The sequence below is a fragment of the Barbus barbus genome (assembly GCF_936440315.1).
Source record: "Barbus barbus genome assembly, chromosome: 28".
Classification (NCBI taxonomy): Eukaryota; Metazoa; Chordata; class Actinopteri; order Cypriniformes; family Cyprinidae; genus Barbus; species Barbus barbus.
The window spans coordinates 21,208,576-21,229,500 of NC_136756.1; the positions used below are offsets into that span (position 1 = coordinate 21,208,576).

At 37.5% G+C, this 20,925-nt stretch overlaps 2 protein-coding genes across 3 annotated transcripts; one reads left to right on the plus strand and one right to left on the minus strand.

The window, feature by feature from the left end:
• Positions 1 to 2,721: 2,721 nt before the first annotated feature.
• Positions 2,722 to 11,277, minus strand: LOC306848223 (uncharacterized protein). Of its 2 annotated transcripts, XM_079382637.1 has the most exons (8): positions 11,237 to 11,266; positions 7,682 to 7,730; positions 7,267 to 7,369; positions 6,089 to 6,204; positions 5,796 to 5,915; positions 5,421 to 5,498; positions 5,251 to 5,328; positions 2,722 to 3,733 (listed from the first exon to the last, which is right to left on the minus strand). In XM_079382637.1, exons 5-8 carry the CDS (start codon positions 5,895 to 5,897, stop codon positions 3,620 to 3,622), a joined length of 372 nt encoding a protein of 123 aa, XP_079238763.1. In that variant the 5' UTR covers positions 5,898 to 5,915; positions 6,089 to 6,204; positions 7,267 to 7,369; positions 7,682 to 7,730; positions 11,237 to 11,266; the 3' UTR covers positions 2,722 to 3,619. The 2 variants fall into 2 exon arrangements, with proteins under 2 accessions (XP_079238763.1, XP_079238764.1); XM_079382638.1 differs by lacking the exon at positions 7,267 to 7,369 and having other exon boundaries at positions 3,090 to 3,733; positions 11,237 to 11,277.
• Positions 11,278 to 11,325: 48 nt separating this feature from the next.
• Positions 11,326 to 18,331, plus strand: LOC306848193 (dynein regulatory complex protein 11). Its single transcript, XM_079382584.1, has 20 exons — positions 11,326 to 11,461; positions 11,587 to 11,683; positions 11,871 to 12,198; positions 12,278 to 12,391; positions 12,481 to 12,666; positions 12,783 to 12,854; positions 13,535 to 13,740; positions 13,841 to 13,925; positions 14,080 to 14,184; positions 14,674 to 14,749; positions 14,849 to 14,955; positions 15,169 to 15,255; positions 15,401 to 15,462; positions 16,471 to 16,553; positions 16,720 to 16,827; positions 16,938 to 17,137; positions 17,230 to 17,316; positions 17,403 to 17,580; positions 17,768 to 18,006; positions 18,127 to 18,331. Exons 2-20 carry the CDS (start codon positions 11,673 to 11,675, stop codon positions 18,244 to 18,246), a joined length of 2,454 nt encoding a protein of 817 aa, XP_079238710.1. The 5' UTR covers positions 11,326 to 11,461; positions 11,587 to 11,672; the 3' UTR covers positions 18,247 to 18,331.
• Positions 18,332 to 20,925: the final 2,594 nt, after the last annotated feature.

Consider the following 20,925-nt stretch of genomic DNA (forward strand, 5'->3'; position numbering starts at 1 on the left):
GAATGCTTCAAGATAAAGTTGAATTATATTACACAGTCCAAAAATACATTTTGTTAAAAAAAGAGAAAAGTTGGAAGGTTGCATCAAAGCATAGATCAGTAGCAATATACATATAAGTTTGTCTGATTACAAGGTTTTATTTTTAGAATTTTGCACCATGTTTTGTCCCACTTCTCAAGAATGACTGTTAAACCTTTGATTCAATAAGAAGCCCTAAATATATTCAGAAGAAGCATTTTAAAGCTGTGCGTTTCACTTTTATCTTGTTATGGGTAGGTTTAGGGGTGGAGATCGGTGGGTTTAGGGATCAGGAGGTGGAGATGGGTAGGTTTAGGGATCAGGGGGTGGAGATCGGTGGGTTTAGGGATCAGGAGGTGGAGATGGGTAGGTTTAGGGATCAGGGGGTGGAGATGGGTGGGTTTAGGGATCAGGGGGTGGAGATGGGTGGGTTTAGGGATCAGGGGGTGGAGATGGGTAGGTTTAGGTGTAGGTGTGTTCGACTTTATGCAGCGCCGCACAGACCTATCGGCTAGAGTAGCCGCTTACAGTCGGGGGCGGAAGTCGGAAGGCTTGTTCGACTTCATGCGGCGCCTCAAAGATCGGCTGCCGCCAGACAAAAAGAAATGCATTCTGGTTAGGACATTTGTTGAATTGTTATTGAATGCCTGAAAAAAACAAAAACAACAAAAACAAAAACAACAACAATTATCATCGTCAAAACACAACAACCGCTCGGGGACACCCAGTCTTTCTGTCCAAAGGAAGTGCTTCCACAAAGTCATTGTTCTTATGGCTTTCACGTTCATAGAGAACTCAATAGATTCAAAATAATTTTTCATTTCAAGTTTGAATCGTAAAAAAAGGTTTACATTTACAAAATTTACATTTTTGAATATGATATTTAGCTAAAAGGAAAATAAGGTTTATAAAATAAGCATCACTTCTTTTTCACATTCATGAAAGCCAAAAATGACATTGCTGTAAGTAAACTCAAAATTAGGATTCACATAACATTTGATAAAGTCAAGAATGTCACACCAAAATGATGTTGTGTAAGAGCAATTCCAGAATAAATGTAAAGACGTTTCATTGTTTTCTAAACGGAAAGAACAGTTGGTGTTAATATCGTGGTATTTGGGCAAGGGTGTCCATTATCTCCTTATTTATTTATAGTTTCCCAGATATTGGTTTCTTATATTTCTAATAGTGGTCTTCATGGTATCTCCATTGCTGACAAACAGATACTCATCAGTCAGCTGGCTGATAATACCACTCTTTTTTTGTAAGATGCTAATCAAGTTCCTTTAGCATTAAAGTATATCCAGCAATTCTCCAAAGCATCGAGATAACGGCCGTTGCTCAAATGGAAGGCTGCATCCTCCGGAGGTCGCATTTGCAGGCTGCATACGTCATCAAGCCTGGTTTATTTCAGTTAAATGAGTATTATATTGAAAAACAATTTTAAAGAATAGATGGATTAAGCATTAATCCATCTATTCTATGGGGAAGTCGTGGCCTAATGGTTAGAAAGTGGGACTTGTAATCCGAAGGTGGCAGGTTTGAGTCTCCAGCCGGCAGGAATTGTAGGTGGGGGGAGTGAATGTCCAGCGCTCTCTCCACCCTCAATACCACGACTGAGGTGCCCTTGAGCAAGGCACCGAACCCCCAACTGCTCCCCGGGCGCTGCAGCATAAAGTGGCTGCCCACTGCTCCGGGTGTGTGTTCACGGTGTGTGTGTGTTCACTGCTGTGTGTGTGCACGTTGGATGGGTTAAATGCAGAGCACGAATTCCGAGTATGGGTCACATACTTGGCTGAATGTCACTTCACTCACTCACTCACTTATTATTTTCAGTATAAAAATTAAAAATTGTTTTTTTAGTTCCTATTCTAATCTTTGAAAAAATGGGTGGGCTTGCTTTTCACTTGCAATGCAATTTAGAATTTAGCAATTAGATTAAGTCATTTTCACAGGCAGGTGCCTCTATCTTGGTTACTTATCTTTAAACATAATTGTTCTCCAAACAAATGTATAATTTGGAATAATAGGCATATAACTTTTAAACATAAAACTTTGTTTTTTCAAAAATGGGTTGATAATGGAATTATATTTGTTAAACAGTTATTTAATAAAAATGGGCACCTGTATACCTAGGTAGAATTTCTTCAAAGGTATAATAGTATTCCAATAATCCCTAAAAAATATTACATTGTGTTTGATGCTATACCATTTGGTTTAATGTATGATGACAGTAGCAGAATGAATTTGGAAGGGTACAAAACCATCTTGCCTACCAATATTCAAGAAAATGCCTCTAGAGTCATTGGAAAGTGCTTCATATTGCATCAGGAAAATGACCCAAAACACCCTTTCAGTTCAGTGAAGGAATTTATAAGGGCAAAGAAATGGAAAGTCTTAGATTGCCCAAGTCAATCTCCAGATTTAAATCCGATTGAACATGAATTTCACCAGCAGAAGAGGAGAGTAAAGGCAGAAACTCCCCAAAACAAGCAACAATTGGAATTGGCTGCATTAAAGGCTGGGAAAAGTATTTCAAACGATGAGACCAAGAATCTGGTGATGTCTATGGGTCACAGACTCACTGCTGTGATTGTGCGCAAGGGATCTGCAACTAAATAATAGCTTTTAATCTTTTATATCTGCCTTTTATGTTCAACTGTCACGCTGTACCGGGTACAAGGAGCGAGGAGACACGGAGATATCCAAGACAGAGTTTTATTGAAATTCCAACCACACAGAAAGTGGAGCTTGGGGAATGGACGAACAATACAGGACATGGGAGACAGGGAGACACAGGGCTTAAGAACACTGGGAAATCAACAAGGAAGAACAGAAACAGGTGCGGGGCAATTAAACACAGGGCTAGGACTAATCAACTAATGAACAGGGAACGAGGACAGGAACAGGAAGGCCAAATATGGACACGAGAGGCGGGGAAACACGAGACACAGACTGACATCAACTGTCCATCAACTGAGTGGGATGAACTCTAAAAGTGCTGTTCTTTTTATTTGGTAAAACATGTATGTTGAAACGGCTAATAATAAAATGTGACATTCTGTAGTTTTGTCTCATATTCATCTTTTAATCATATTTGCAAATGTCTTGACTCCACAGGCAACAGAGCAATTTTGTCTTTGTAGCTCTTTTAACAATACAGATTGCGTCAAAGCAACTTTCCAATATCAAAATAGGAATAATGTCAATAATGTAAAATAACAAGATTAAACACTCAATTTTCAGTTAAAGACATTTCATTATTTAATTCAGTGATGTCATCATCCAGCTCAGTTCAGTTTAAATAGTATCTGTGCAATCAAGTCGACGATATTGGAAATTAAGTGTCCCCAATTAAGCAAGCCAGAGGCGACAGTGGCAAGGAACCAAAACTCAATCGCTGACAGAATGGAAAAAAAAACTTGGGAGAAACCAGGCTCAGTCAGGGGGCCAGTTCTCCTCTGGCCAGATGAAACCAGCAGTTTAATTCCAACTGCAGCAAAGTCAGATTGTGTAAAGGACTCATCTGATTCCAGTGGTCTTGTCCCGATGGCCGTCTAGGTAACGAGGTCTTCACTGGGGATCGGTCTCTGGGGCTCATCTAGGTGTCCTGATCTCCGCTGACGTTCAGGGCTGTAGAGGTCATCTCTAGGTGCTGGATACAGACTGGATCTGGGTGACTGCAGTGACCATCTGATCTGGATACGGACTGGATCTTGGAATAAGAAAGAAACAGACTAATATTAGCGTAGATGCCATTCTTCTTACAATGTAACAAGAACATTGGGTGTTATGGGAAGAGTTCCCGGTTCTGGTTGACCTAATTAATGCAGCCTAACAATCCTTTAACGGATTTGAATATTACAAGCCTATTAGTGTGTTATGTGTATGCCAGGTTAAAGAGATGGGCCTTTAATATAGATTTAAACTGACAGAGTGTGTCTGCCTCCCGAACAGTGTTAGGTAGACTGTTCCAAAGTTTGGCCGCTAAATAGGAAAAGGATCTGCTGCCCGCAGTTGATATTGATAGTCTAGGTATTACCACATGGCCAGAGTTTAGAGAACGCAGTGGACGTGGAGGACTATAATGCGATAAGAGCTCGCTCAAGTACTGAGGAGCTAAACCATTCAGGGCTTAAGTAATTAACAAGATTTTAAAATCTTTACGATATTTAATAGGGAGCCAGTGCAGTGTTGACAGAAGCGGGCTAATATGGTCATACTTCCTGGTTCTAGCAAGGACTCTAGGTGCTGCATTTTGGACCATCTGAAGTTTGTTTATTAAGTGTGCAGAACAACCAACCAATAAAGCATTACAATAATCTAACCTTGAGGTCATAAATGCATGAATTAACATTTCTGCATTTGACTTTGAGAGCATAGGTCTCAATTTAGATATATTTTTAAGTTGAAAAATGCCGTTTTACAAATGCTAGAAATGTGGCTGTCAAAGGAAAGATCGCTATCAAACAGCACACCTAGGTTCCTATCTGATGACGAAGAATTTACAGAGCAGCCATTAAGTGTTAGACAGTGTTCTAAGTTATTACATGTGGGGGTTTCAGGTCGGATAATTAACACCTGTTTTTTCAGAATTGAGCAGTAAGTAATTACTCATCATCCAGTTTTTATATTGACTATGCATTCCGTTATTTTCTCAATTTGGTATGTTTCACCAGGCCGCGAAGAAATATAGAGCTGAGTATCATCAGCATAACAGTGAAAGCTAACACCATATTTCCTGATGATATTTCCCAAGGGTAACATGTTAATTGTGAAAAGTAACGGCCCTAATACTGAGCCTTGAGGTACTCCATACTGCACTTGTGATCGATATGATACCTCTTCATTCAATGCTACAAATTGATGGCGGTCAGATAAGTACGATTTGAACCACTTCCACTAATGCCAACAAAATTTTCTTGTCTATTCAAAAGAATGTTGTGGTCGATAGTGTCAAACGCAGCACTAAACGGTCTAAATCCTGACTGGAAGTTTCTCTAAGAAGGAATATAATTGTGAGGATACTACCTTTTCTAGTATCTATAAAGTGTTAGGACAATACATTTCATGTTTGCATTGCCTTATGACACTGGGCTAAAAACAACCCACTCTAAAATCAGCATAAAAGAACAATCCCTCCAACCCACAAAGTAGTTAAAGCTGTATAAAATGTGATACACATCAATGGATCTTATGAGCTAAACCATGACCTGAAAAAAAAAATCTTACACATAACAGATAATGATCTGGGCCAGTGGCTTGTGTCCATGCAGGGAACACAAGGGCATCCTTCATGTCAGCATTTTCCTAAAAAACATAAAACCAGCAAAGAACACTTTTTATTTTACTTCTGACTTAAGGTTGATGTCAAATACTATGATTTATTGTTCCATACTCACTGGAAAATAGGCTAGGGGATCTTTACCGCTTTTCCATGTGGCAACGATATACATGTTGGCAATGTATATGTCTTTGCCCTGTGAGAGCACAATGAATTGAGCAGACTACCACTTGGCATTCATATTATATGAAATGAAGAAACTCTTTAAGAAAGCTAGAAGCTACAAATAGCTGAAATAAAATCATGTGAAAAAGATTAATACATGCACTCATTCAGGCATTTCCAATCTGGAAAAAATAATTAAAAGTTAGCACTTACTCAATTCTTTAAAGTTCTTTCATTAAAAAAAAAAAAAAAGAGCATACATTGCACCCACTGATTAAATTTTTTTTGATGCATCAAAAAATACCTACATGCAAATGTTACTACTTACATCAGACTCCATTTCCCTTCTCAAACCCAAAGTCCAAAAATCTGCTCTTGTGAGGCATGTTGCTCCCTCCTTAACAATAACCTCATCGGTCAGCCGCCCCATGTCCAGGATGTTTCTAAGCTGCAAAGGACAAAAGAAGGAAAGGGCTTACTTATTAAAATCCTTCAGATTTTGTTTAGACAAGCAACATGTACTGATAAAATGGATGTTTCAGTTTTGGCACAAATTGTGGATGTGACAATACAGGCTACTGTGTAGGTTTTAGCACTGACGGTGAATACATGAACAACTACCAATTATTCTTGTACAGGATTATGGGGCTTCTTGCAAGGTTGAGCTGAATCCTCATCTGCATACTCCACAATCAAAAGCTCATCCTCTTTCTCCATGGTCACATCTGCAGAGGTTACTATGAGAATAAAATGAAACAATCTGTCACAGATAATGAATTGCAATGGAAAATGTCATCGGTCGTAACAATTAGTTAATACTTAGTAAACAATACAATAACAAAATAACAGATATAGATGTATATAAAATCAAGTGCAATGTGTATCAGAGTTTGATAAGAAGAAATAAGAGCTAATGTGAATTAATGAGGTTGATATATAATATAATAATTATATAATAATGGGCCACAAGCAAATAAGGAAACATTACATTGTACCTCACTAAAGTGCCATGAAGCGGCTTGATCATCTGCGTTACTTACTGGCCCAATCTGCCTAAATGTGTCTACATTCGCGCAAATCATTCGTGATCCAGCTTCATCTACAGAAGGAGTATAAGGGTTTTTTTTATGAATCTTTGCAAATCGCCTTTCCTAATAATGTACTAGTTAGCCAGTTTCATGGCTGAAGTTTACAGTCTGCTCGTCACTCCAGGGAAGAGAGGGGTGGGGTCAGCAGAGCTCATTAGCATTTAAAGCAACATGGACTATAATAGCTTGCTAAAAACAGAGCTGATTTTGACAGGTTTAAAAAGGTGTTTTTTAAACTACTATTGAGAAATTTTAACCAGAGTATGTTATAGACTTAATTAAGACTAAAGAATCATATCAACTTGTGCAAAAAGGGCGTCCGATGACCCCTTTAAATAAGAATAATGACAGTAAAAGCAAACAAATAAAATAAGAAAAAATAAGTAAATAACATCCCCCGTACCAAATGTCAAGAAGAGACACATAAAAGCAAGATAATTACTTTTTACAAAGCCACGACCAATCATTTGCATTGACAGTTTCTTCCAAAAGTCTTCCATATTCACATTCACATTGAAATCCTTTGGTGGTGTTTTGATGTCACTCACTAACAACATACAGAATGTCAAAATATTAATAAGATGACCTATATAATAGAAAATAGTAGATATATCCCTGCTGTGTCTAAATATGTACAAGCAGTGTCAAATCACCCAGAAAGTATTTGCCCAAAGCACAGAATATCAATATGGTCCATGCCAACACACTTACATGACATGTCGAACGTTCCTTTTCTGTGGAGATGCATGATGACAATGGGCGGGTGATCCCCGCATATCACACAAGAGTATTCATACTCGTGACTTGTGAGTGCCTAAAAATTAAGATAGGCATGGAGCACTGTTTTGGCAGGAGGAAACTGTTCCCCTATGGTGAGCTCCAGTCACTGAACCACTCTTCCAACAGTGGTGTGGGCCTATAGGTCCCATATATGATTAAAGACAACACAAATAATAATTGCTATTCACTTCTTAAAATCCTGCAAAGCACTACTGTACTTTTACAAGAGGTAATGGTCAATTATTTGATAAGATAACCTGACCTGTAGCATGTTTCAAATATGTAGGCATAAAGGGAGGTCAAGAATAACACTGTCGATAAAATTGTGCAGGCCATCTTTCCATACCTGTAGTGGAATCCCCATTGGTGGCAACATTTTGAGGAGGTGGCAACATCTGAAAAACACAATGTTTAAAATTTAAACTATACTACAATCCCATTACAGATATGGTGTCATTTGAATGTATTTTTATAGATCCCTGTTAGAACCATAAATACTTAGAGCCATGGATAACTCTTGTATTTGTAAGAATTTTGGCCTTTGATGTGATAAGAAGAGGGTCTGATAAGGGTACATTTTCAGCACATCTCTGGCAGAACATCTCATCAGGAATGAGGCTGGTTGGGTATTTGCTTGAAAATGAAGGCAGACACAGGTGCTTAGGACGAGCCACAGGGATTGTCTTGTTGTTCATGGTGTACTGAATCATAGACTCAAGCTCTTTTGTGTGTGTGTGTGGGGGGGGGGGGGTACAGTAGACCTACGTCATCTACAGTTTCATGAACTAGACTGGTCTGTTCTGTGCTTTTTGGTGCCATTTTGCAATGCATTTATGGAGGCAGGATCTTCTTGATCTGGTACAAGGACAATGCCAGGTGTTCTGCTTCACATCATGTGTGACTATTCATTATTCTTCCATGTTGGGCATAATACGATGCATGTGGCTTTAAAGATGTTTAAAGATTATCTCTTTAAAGATGGTGTTGTAGCCTTTGTTGCTACAGACAAGGGGTTGTTGTCTTGGGTGGCCAGGCTTTGTTTTTGTAGGCAGTCTGTCTTTCTTTCCTTGCCAAACCATTTTAACCCAATCATGTCTGTCAGGGTACTTTCTGACAGAGTAGGAGCATCAGAAAAGGTTCCACAATAGTCTAGTGACAGGAGGTGATAGCATCTGTAGTGGCTTAGTCCACTCCTCCTAGCTAAGTCAATGTCCACTTGACAGGATGGCAACTTACACCTGACACTCTGCTCTGCTCAACATGGGTTAGAATACTTGAAGAAAGAAAATGTTTCTGGACAGCATAGACACCATTAGCTCGGTCTATGCAGTCAGAATAAAGGTAAAATGTTGTAATGCTGTAATGTCGTCCCTATATTTTGTGTGTTTCCTCTCAGGGTGTTTTCTTAAATTTTTGAATGGTAATGTGGCAATGAGGGCATTCAGGAATGCAATGAGGGCAATCAGGAATGCTGGTTGATGTAATGGCGGTCAATGATGGCACATCAGGAATGCTGGCTGATGTAGTGACGGTCAAGGGTGGCACATGAGGAATGCTGGTTGATGTAGTGACGGTCAAGGGTGGCACATGAGGAATGCTGGTTGATGTAGTGGCGGTCAAGGGTGGCACATGAGGAATGCTGGTTGATGTAGTGGCGGTCAAGGGTGGCACATGAGGAATGCTGGTTGATGTAGTGGCGGTCAAGGATGGCACATGAGGAATGCTGGTTGATATAGTGACGGTCAAGGGTGGCACATGAGGAATGCTGGTTGATGTAATGGCAGTCAAGGGTGGCACATCAGGAATGGAGGTTGATGTAGTGGTGATCAAGGGTGGCACATCAGGAATACTGGATGACATAGTGGCGGTCAAGGGTGCACTGCGGATCTTACATCCTTTGAGGTGGACCACAAAGTTGTCACGTTGGAATAAAATTGAACAACAACAAACAAAATGTTAGTGTAATTTTGTCCTACAATTCAGACCACACCAGTGTATTGTATAATCTGGGGGGGGGGGGGGGGGGGGGGGTGTTGTTGTTAATGTTGACAGTGTTTTGTTTCAGAAATTCCAAAACAAATCAATCATGCATTTAACATCAACAGAATGGACAGTGGTAATTCACAACCTCTGTGTATTGATGGAATTTCTACACCTAAAGAGAGAATACAATTTACATTAGATGGAAAGAGAAAGAGTTGATTGGTGTTTGTAGTTTATACAAGTTGAGAGAGATTTACATTTCCTTAAGTAGATCAAAAGCTAGAGAAACCACACACCTTTGTGAGGTGCATGGTGAAGAAAGAGTATAATTGCTCACTCACTCAAGTATTTTTATTATTTCCACAATTTTGGCAGGCAAGTAGCCTTTGTCAAGATATAGCTTACTATAGGCTGTGAGAGCTCTTAACTCCAATCTCCCTGCCCCCCTCTGACCCCCCACTCACCCAACTCATTAATACAGTTGACAACTTTTCCTAAGTGCAATTGTGAGTGTGCTACACACAGGTGAGTGGGCTATACAAACCACCTGTAGTAACGCACTCATCCCACTATATGCACACTAGACACTTTCTATGAACACTCAATAAAAAAGACTCAATAAAAAAATGTTTACTTGAGCATTGCACTACAAAATGTTTACTTGAGCATTGCACTACAAATCTTTTTGCACTATGCGCTGCTTCCCACAAAATCTCTCTTTAATCTGCATAACAATTTAATGTACAAAATATATATACAATTTTTATTTCTATCTTTTTGCACAATTTCATGTACAGTATATATGTAAAGTTCTTGTACAGTCTCAGTTTGTGTATGTCTAGACAACTAGGTATAGTAGTTATAGTATTTATAGCATATGTATAGTCAGATGCTTTTTTTTTCTCTTATACTTGCATTGTTGTATGTTTATCTTATGTTTAACTAGAATGTAGCACCGTGGTCCTGCGAGACACGACATTTCATTCCACTATATGTCCACACATGTAGCAGAATGACAATAAAGCTCAACTTGAACTTGAAATAATGGAGAGCACCACAGATAGAACCAACAATTAATCACAGGTGAGATCAACAACATCACAATTAACATATAATAATTAGCCAGCAAACAATTAAAATACTCTCTTAACTTTATATTAATAAAACAAGATACACCATAAATAATTGAGCACCAACAATCACAAACATGATAAAAACCACATTAAGTTCAAATAAACTTTAATTAGATATTAGATAATTAGATAATCTCACTTATTAGAAACAACTCAAATCAAATTTTACATTCAAACCATATGGGACCAAAGATTTGAATGTGGGATTTATCATGTTTGTGATTGTTGGTGGTCAATTATTGATAGTGAATAATTTGTTCTCTTAATATAAACTTAAGAAATAGTATTTTAATTGTTTACTGTAATAAAAAAAACTTGAGTGTGCAGTTAAATTCTCCTTACTTAGAGATTTACACACATACAGACCTATTATAAATCTGTCTTTTGTTCATACATATCCAACATGTTCTCTAACGTTGCTGCAAAATCCATGTGGAGTGTGCAAAGAGTAACAGGGTTAGAAGAATATCTTACAAATAAAGGCCATCTCACGAAAGCTAAAGACAGAAAACCAAAAAATACAGACAATTAAATAAGAAAGTGAGACAGAGCGAGTGAGGCAGCTAAACTTAACGTTACACTCCAGACAAACCATCAACCTGACCGTCAATATTGTCTTTGCATATAAATTATAAAGATATCCCTTGATTATTATTATATATTATTATATTCTATTATACAGGTCATATTGAAATAAACTGACCTTTAGCTAATCGCTTACAAATTATACTTGTTGCACGGTTGCTGAACAACAATAACTTTGACGAGTATTTAACATACCTCACCTCTTTTTGGTGTTGCTTCTAGATTTGGTTTGGTTTGGCTCTGTGCTAATGTCTGATATACTGTGCAGCCTCCCCCTACTGGACGCATCAGGAACAACAGGGACGTAAAACTGTCTGGGCCGTAGATCTGCCAATAGCTCTGCAGCCTCCAGAATAGTTTGACATTTAATCTTCTTCCGTTCTACGTAACCGTTACCGTAGAAACAAGTTGACAACAACATTCAGGCAAGTTAGTCAGCCATGTATCAAACTGCCTACTTCTGTAGAAATGAGTTGAATTCAAGAGTCACTTTACTTGTTGTCGGCAGTGTCTTTTCAACTGTTAATAACTTTATCTTTACCCCCAAAAGTGGATGTTTTAGCTACCGCTACAGACTGTGATAGACGTGCAAAGGAATTGCTGTAACTCCTGCGATATAAAGGATTTTATCAAACGATGTCGCACAGGTTTGTAGGTAACAGTGACAGTAAATGTGCTTGCAAGAAATTATTGCCTCAAAAATGTAAATTGTAAAATGTCTGTGTTTGTAGTTCCTCTAAATGTTACAACATACAGTCTCTTTCTGTTTAATTTAAGGTTAAGATATTATTTCATTTTCTCATATAAATAGCTTAGCTTGTTTGTCTGTGGCAGCACATACAATACACTCTGGTCTGAAGCTCACGAGGAGATCAGCTGTTTGCTGGATGAAGAACTCCCCGAAGAACCTCTCCGTCCTGAGAGAGACAGAGTGGTGTTCTTCCAAAGGCTCGCCACCTTCTATGTCCGCTATGTGCAGATCTTCAGGCAGCTGGAAGAGGCCTATGACCAAAGCGTTCACCCCCAAAAGAGGCGTGCGATTAGGCAGGTGCTGGACAGCGTGATAGGCCGTGTTCTGGAGCTCAAGAACGAAATGGTGGAAAAGGAATTTTCTGAGTACCACTACATGGATGACATCATCCAAGACCTAAAATTAACCCCTGTGAGTGTCTTCAATATGGTAATGGACTTAATAAATGTATTTAAACCGCAAATCATAATTTCAATCATGTTTGTCAAAGGAGGACCTTGAGATTCCAGTTCCCAGGTATTTCATTCGGGAGCGGAACAAAGTGCTGCAGGACAGAGAAAGAATGTTCGCTGCTATTTTAAACCAAATGGATGTGACAGAAAAGGCAGGAATGAGTTCAATTGGTCATGTTTCATCATAAACAACAATAATTGGATTGGTTTGTGCTTACATGACTTCTCTTGCTTCCCAAAGCCTCCTGTAATGCGCATGTTGACTCTGGAGAGGGCCATTAAAATCATCCAAGTGGCTGAAAGAGCACGGCAAGGCCGACTGAGGGCAAAGTTCATGAGAGAGATCCATAGAGACTCTGAGAGACAGAGAAGAGCTGAGGAACAAGAGGCAGTTAGTACTGACCAGGCCGCAGTTTGTATCCAGAAGGTAAAATATATTATTATGTTCACACAAGATAGTTATAATTAATATATAACTATTAGTTTACATTAAAAAAGAAAAAAAAAAAAACATTTCTTAAACTAATTCTAATCTCTATTTAGGTGTGGAGAGGTTTCATGCAAAGAAAAATTACAAAAAGGCTGCGTGAAGAGGAAATGATATTTCTTGGAATGGTAAGATGAATTATGTATCGCTACCATTCAAAGTTTAGGGTTGATAAATTATTTTGATGTGTTTGAAACAAGTCTCTTTTGCTGACCAAGACTGCATTTATTTGATCAAAAATACAGTAAAACAGCAATGAAATATTGTGAAACTTTATGTGAAATATTGTGAAATATTGTGAAATATTACTTTAAATAATATTATTTAAAAAACCTTTCTATTTTAATATATTTCAAAATGTATCAAAGATGAATTTTTATCACTCCAGTCTTCAGTGTCACATTATCACTTAAGAAATCATCCTAATATGCTGATTTGTTGCTTAAGAAGTATTTATTTTTATTATCAGTGTTGAATAAAACAAAAAACAAAAAAAAACAAAGCATTTATTTGATATAGATTTTTTGTAAAAAAAAAATTTTTTTAAACTCACTTTTAATCAATCCTTGCTGAATAAAGAGGTTCTCTTTGGGTACTTTATAGTACATGCTAAGTACATTAACAGAGGTGAGTGCTTTGTGTTAATAGTCAAACATAAATATTTAAAGTAAGTCATAAATATTTTTGGAGTTCATTGTGCTTCTACAGCTTGACTACATATTGAGTGTACAACCACCGTGTTGCCACCAGTAGATAGAACTCTAATTCTTTTTCTTTTTATTTCATTCTCTGGCTGTGCCACCTTCAGGCCATGGATCCAAAACTGTCCTATCCATCCCAAACCGAGCTGGATGCCCTAAACAACGGGGCCAACAGGCGAACCAGACAAGATGATCATGAAGATGACTATCAGAAATCCACTGGATCTGTTATTTATCAGCTCAGGGAAGTGGAGGGCCCAGAAATGAAGGAGACCATGAAAGATCAGATCCGACAGTGGTTCATAGAGTGCCGGTGAGAGGGGTCCCTTGCAAATGGTTGCACACAATTAATATTGCCTTGGTGTTTTACTGAGCATATGTTAACAACATTTAAAATGAATACTTGTGAATAGTGATGCAACGGGGTCATTTCCTGACTACCCAGAGGAGGAGGATGGAGGCTCAGCTCTTATATTTGCAGAGAAAACTCCTGAGGAGGTAAATATGTTCATCTTTGGCCAAAACCTATATATAGGAAAGGCTTAGTAGAATTACATTTGTTTGGGATGTTCTTTACTCATCCTATTCAGTATGATTATGATTAAACAAAACTGTCATGTTTCTGTTGACACAATCATGTCTTCCTTTGAAGCTGGCAGAAGAACTGGCAGCAAAGGAGGAGGAAGATGCCAGCAAAAAGCCAAAGGGCAAGGAGGAGACAAAAGAAAAAGGAAAGAAAGAGAGAGTCGATGACGAGGTAAGAATTGAGGAAAGGACTTGACATGCACTTAAAACAACATTTTGTAAAACCACAATGACAAAATAGTAAATATAAGTGAAGTGACATACTGCCAAGTATGGTGACCCATACTCAGAATTCGTGCTCTGCATTTAACCCATCCAACGTGCACACACACAGCAGTGAACACACACACACACACACACCGTGAACACACACCCGGAGCAGTGGGCAGCCATTTATGCTGCGGCGCCCGGGAGCAGTTGGGGTTTCGGTGCCTTGCTCAAGGGCACCTTCACTCCCCCCACCTACAATCCCTGCCGACCCGAGACTCGAACCCGCAACGTTTGGATTACGAGTCCAACTCTAACCATTAGGCCATGACTTCCCCAAATATGAAAACACCACAAAGAATATGAGTGAATTTGATTGCCAAGTATTTCTCTACTGTATATCCCATTGAGTGTACTAGTTCTTCTAATATGTAACGTATTTATATTATCACAGGAGGAAGAGCCTGGACTAAAGATGCTACCATCTGCCTATCTGGAAGATCTTGAGAGGGGACATAAGACATTTTCTGGCAAGGAAAACTGAATATTTAAACATTTGTGTGTTACAATAACAACATATCATTCTCAAGAGAGAGGGTGTGAGTGTGATTATCTCATCTTATCTGCAGAGGTTTGGAAAAACAGAAACGAGACCAAGAATTTTAGTCAAAGACATGAGCTGGAGCTGATCAAAGAGGAAAAAAGAAAAGAGATTGAGGTGGAAATAAGAAAACAGGTGACTGATGGTTCATTGAATGTCTTTTAGCCTGTTGTGAAACTACAGCTACTGCTGTTAAACTAATCTGTGTGTATGTGCTGTTTTCCATCTACTGCCGTTTTTCTTCTCTCTGAGATCAAACATTTAAGGCCATGTGTCCCTCACAATTATTGTCATTTTATTCATGTTAATCCTAGCTTTTAGAGACATTGGTTTTTGTTGCTTGTTCAGGTGGATGAACTGATGAGACAGGAACTGGCTAATTGGAAGCTGGCTGTGGATAAAGAAAAAAGCGGAAAGGTCAAGGGTGCTGCAAAAGTACAGTAAATCACTTCTGTTTACATGGATTTATTGGATAACATCAGAGACATTGACTTTATATACAGAATGTGTTTTGTTACATATTGTAAATTAAGAAATTGAAAACTTTGTCTTTATGCGCATTTTGTTTCTTACTACACAGAAAAAGAAGGCATCAAAAAGTGGAAAGAAGAAGAAGAAGGACAAAGACCTTACTGCGGATAGGTTTTCTTTAGTTATTGTCTTTGAAAATTTGGAATGGTTAAAGGGATAGTTCATACCTTTAATTACTCACTTTCGTTATGTTTTACACCTGTGTGACTTTCTTTTTTCAAAATCAAAAGGCGAAATTTCTAATTATTGTACTGGATGTTTTTTCCATGCAGTTGCAATGAAAATTGACTAAGGCTTTCGAGCTTTAAAAAACACACACAAAAGCTCAATTAAAGTGGTCCTTACTGTTTGACTTTTACACTATATTTAGAAGACTTGAAATGTACACAAGTCACAAGTCCTACACAAGTCATATGAACCACTTTTATGATATCCATTCACTTTTATAGGAAAATGCCAGAATACCCCACAAAATTTTGTTTTTCCACTGTTATACATGTTTGAATATAAATACTTAAATAATTAATAACATTATCATTTTTTGAGTGAACTTTTCCCATAAATGTTAAATTATACACTTCTGTTTGGAGTCAGTAAGATTTTTTAAAAAGGATTAATTTAATACTTTTATTCAGCAAATATGCATTAAATAGATCAAAAGTGAGCGTAAAGGCATTTACACTGATTTTTAATTAATGCTGTTCTTTTCATCATCAAAAGAGTCCTGAAAAAAATTATCATTTTAAGTAGAACAACTATTGTCAGTGTTGACAATATTAAGAAATAATAAGAAATGCACCAAATTAGCATAAGATGTTTTCTGAAGAATCATGTGACGCTGAAGGCTGAAGTAATACAGTACAGTAGCTGCTGAAAAATTTACCCATGCCAATACAAGACTAAATTACGTTTTGAAATATATTGTAACAATATTTCCCAATATTAAGTTTTTTCCTGATTCCATTTTTGATCACATGAATGCAGCCTTCTACATGAGACTTCTTTCAAAAACATTTTTAAAAATCTTACCGACTGCACACTTGTAAATGATGAACTCATTGAACTCAAGTTAATCGAACTCTCTCTCTCTCTCTCTCTCTCTCTCTCTCTCATTTTTAGGACCATTGAGTCACTGTTTGAAGAGCTGGTTGAACAGGAATTGCTGAAAAAGGCAGATAATGTTAAAATAAAAGATTATCTAGGTATTTACAATCTATTTATAATTCTCTTAGAAATGTACATATTTTGAACAAAAAAAGAAGAAAACTCTTCTAAAGCTTGTTTGGCCCTTTCATAAGTTAAAATGGGGTCATACATTTCTGTAAGTGTATATACAATTTACTAGACACACCTGCTCCTTTTTTAAAGGGGACTATAGCTATCTCGGCACAACTCTACGACAGTCTGACATTGAGCCTATGCCATCCTTATCTGATGTTCGGCAAGTTGTAGCACTCTATGCTGTTTTACCATTAGGTGAGTAAATTAATCGCTCAAGATTTTCTTATTTTTACCTTAGAAATGCCAACTTCTTCATATGTTGTCAAGCTGGCCAGATAAAATAAAACATTTTCTTTTTCCTATAGGCTCCCAAGCAGTGCATGAGAAGGCTCCCCTGGTGAAGACCATGCTGCTAGTCGGTCCGTCAGGGGTGGGTAAGAAAATGTTGGTCCATGCCATCTGCCAGGAGACTGGAGCCAATCTGTTTGACCTTTCACCTTTAAACGTGGCTGGAAAATACCCTGGCAAGAGTGGATTGCAGATGATGCTGCATGTGGTGTTTAAGGTGAAGTTTAATGTGAAATTGGCCTAAATGTGTGATACTGGCCTGCTAATATTTGATATTTTGATGTATTTTGTACTCTGTTTTCTGTTCAGGTTGCCAAACTGATGCAGCCTTCTGTAATATGGATTGGAGAAGCTGAAAAGATGTTTTACAAAAAAGTACCAAAAGAGGAGAAGGAGGTAAAAAGTGTAACCCACTTGTGATCCGTCTAGTGGTGAAATGACATGTAATGAGCTATTTCCTTGGTTTTCATTCTGGTACACAGTTAGATCCGAAACGTCTGAAGAAAGATTTACCCAAGATCCTTAAGTCCATCAAAGGAGAAGATTGTGTTTTAATAGTAGGAACGACAAGTGATCCACACAGTGCAGACCTGAAATCCTTGTGCAAATTCTACAATAAGATCATCCTCATACCTCGGCCAGACTATGCATCAAGATACGGTAAGCTAAGTGCTTACCGAGGCTGCATTTATTTGATCAAAAATACAGGAAAATCTGTAATATTTTGAATCATAATTACAATTTAAATGATCATTATTATTTAACTTACTGAGTCTAAAATAGTGTATATTATATTTTATGAAAAATAAGCAAAATCACAGTGATCCAATCATGCATATTGTCACAGTAATGTGGAAAGAGCTGATAAAAAAGAATGGAGGAGAAGTAACCAGTGATCTGGACCTCAGCTCTCTGGCAAAGATCTCTGATGGATACACACAAGGTCACATGGTGCAGGTGGTGCGTAGCATCTTGACCGAACGGCGCATTCAGCAATTTCCTAAACGTCCACTAACTGCCTCAGAGTTTGTGTCTCCACTTGCAAGAATCGACCCTGTTTTTCAGGAGGAAGAAGAGGCATTAAAAGTAAATAAAATCTCTCAAATATATGCTTTTCATTGCATTGCACATTGAAGTTAATAGCTAACTTGACAATAATTTCTAGTCTTCTCTATATCTTTTGAATAATTTTACTTTTCTCCATAGAACTGGTATGCCAAGACTCCCCTTGGAAAGAAGAGAATTAAAGCTGCCTCAGGGAAAGAGGGCGATGAAGAGTCCTCAAAAACAGGGAGCAAAGGTGGCAAGAAGAAAGGAAAAAAGTAACAATATAAGTGTTAACATGAGCAACCATAGTACCACATTTCCCTGCCTATACCAATAAATGTATCAATTTGCTTATGACATCATTATCTTATGACAGTATGTATGTTTTTTGTTCAGTTGTAGAGGGGTGGAAAAGAGCTTGTAGGTCTATAAATACACAGATACCATCTCCATTAAAGAGGAAAGGCGTATCTCCTTGTCCATTTAAGAGTGTAAACCCCAGCGTGAAAAACGTGATCACAGGGCTTATCGCAGGCCTATCTAACACTCTGTACTTCCCCTCAATAAACTGGCATAGCCTGAATATTTTTGCAATTGACAAGAAAGTGTCAGTAGTAACATGCTTACGCCTCAAAAGCAAAGTGCTGATACATTAATCGGAGTGATATAACAGTCAGAGATAAAATGGCTGCTAAAATGTGGATCTCAGATTAAATTTAGATTCAATTATTTTAACCAGTAAAATTATTTTTGTGGTGGGTTAAAAATGGCCAATGTAATGTAAATGTTTATGGTAAACACAAACATTTACATGCCACTTATTTTGGTGTTTCACCACTTCATTAGATTTGTCAAAAGTTTGTAGTCTCTTATGCTCACCAAGGCTGCATTTGTTTGATCAAAAGAATAGGAAAACAGTAATATTGTAAAATATTATTACACTTTATATGACTGATTTATATTTTAATATATTTTAAAATGTAATTTATTCTTGGATGACAAAGCAGAATTTTCTGCAGCCATTAATTCTGTGTTCAGTGTTAAATAATCCTTCAGAAATCATTTTTTTTTAATATGCTGATTTGATGCTCAAGAAACATTTCCTATTATTATTAGTACTGAATAACACCGTTGTGCCGCTTAATATTTTTGTGGAAAACATGATATTGAATAGAAAGTTCAAAAGAACAGCATTTACTTAAAATAGTTTTTTGTAGCAATTCTTTCATGTCACTTTTGATCGGTTTAATTCATCCTTGCTAATTAAATAGATTAATTACTTTATATAAAAAACCCTTATTGAACCTAAACTAAATTGAACCTGAACTAAAAATGTGTGTTTTTATTAATGCCAAGCTAATACATTTCCCTGCATAAGAATTCTTCCTGGGTCTGCTGTGGGGTTGTTGGGGTCCATACATAGCGGTGAAAAAACAGTACGTGCTTCAGATCAAGGACAACTAATGGGAGAAGGGGATTTTGTAGCCTCAGTTAGACATTTGGAGTTGTGATTGGTCTGGGCTGAAACTGAGACAGCCCCCCAGACTAGGGTTTAAGGGATTATCTCAGATCAACAAATGGACAGCCACTCTGTCAAAGAAGTGCAACTCAGTCCTGGTAAACATGTAGATCTGCATATTTCATTGAAGTAGAACTTTTGTGCAGTGCACTCTAATTTCACAAAGGTAAAAGTAAGGTTTTGGTGCCTAATTTCACTTATGATACAGGAATATGCTGCATAGCATCAACATTATTGATGTCCAGAAGGACATGCATTTTTTTGCCCTCCCTATAATTACACTTACATTCCTACCGTGTCATGGGTACTATAGAGTGAATTTAGCCAAATTACTTTTATTTATATATTTCTAAAGCATGATTCTGACAATGTGTATATAAAATAGTTTGAGTATATTTACAGTATACTGATTCAAGTTGAACTGCTAAGAATTGAAATCATAAGAATAATACCAATTATAATGGAGTGCAATGCAATATAATAGTGTGAGCAACAAGGTGACTTCGAGTTGATTTATGGCACTTGGTAAATCTGTTGTCAACAGGGTAGAGAGCGACAGTACCAAAGGACATGTGAAACTCGCAGAGATGGAATCCAAACAAGGACCTGTGAGCTTAGGTGAAGTGTTCAGCTGTTTCATCAAGTTCTAATTTCACCTAACACATCCTCACATGGCCTTGGTTCCTTAACAAATTGCTATTTATATTGTGTCTTCGGGCCATCTGTAATATTGGCTCCATGTCACTTTGAGTTGAGATTTCTTCTGCAGATGCTTGGTGGATGTTTGCAACTCATCAGACAGACTTTACTGAATGCAATAGTCCTGCAGGTTTATTCAGTGAAAACAGGTAAAAAGTTGTAAAGGTGAAGTAGTGCATTTACAGTATTTAGTCACCAAAGAGAAATAGTCAGTTTTTGAACATGCTCCTTTTAAGTTAGCAAATACATGTAGTTCCGCCCCCAAACTCATGCCATTGGTTGAGCCAATTATTATGTCTAGCTCAGCTAGACTGTCAAATCAAATTAATTGTGTATGTAGCTGCTAACATTAAAATGACACATTTCACATTGAACTGTAAGCAGCAAGACAAACCATGACAAATCTATGCAGTTTATGTCAGCGATGTTATTAATAACTATTTATACTTGACAAAATTACTAAATGTAAATGTAAAATGAAAAAATATGTGTTAAATTCAATTTTTCTAATTTTACATTCTTTTTTTAATGAAAGTATTTTTGACATGTTCTCTAACAAAGTTCCAACAGAACAAACAATGGAAAACAATCCTCAAAATTTCCATTAGACATGTAGAGACTCTGCAGCTTTGGTTGTCAGAATGAATCCTGTATATTTTGCATAACAGTTTGATCAGACGCTAGTCTAATCCTGCAGTATGGGCATTCAGAATGATCTAACAAGTTCTTTCACAGCTGGA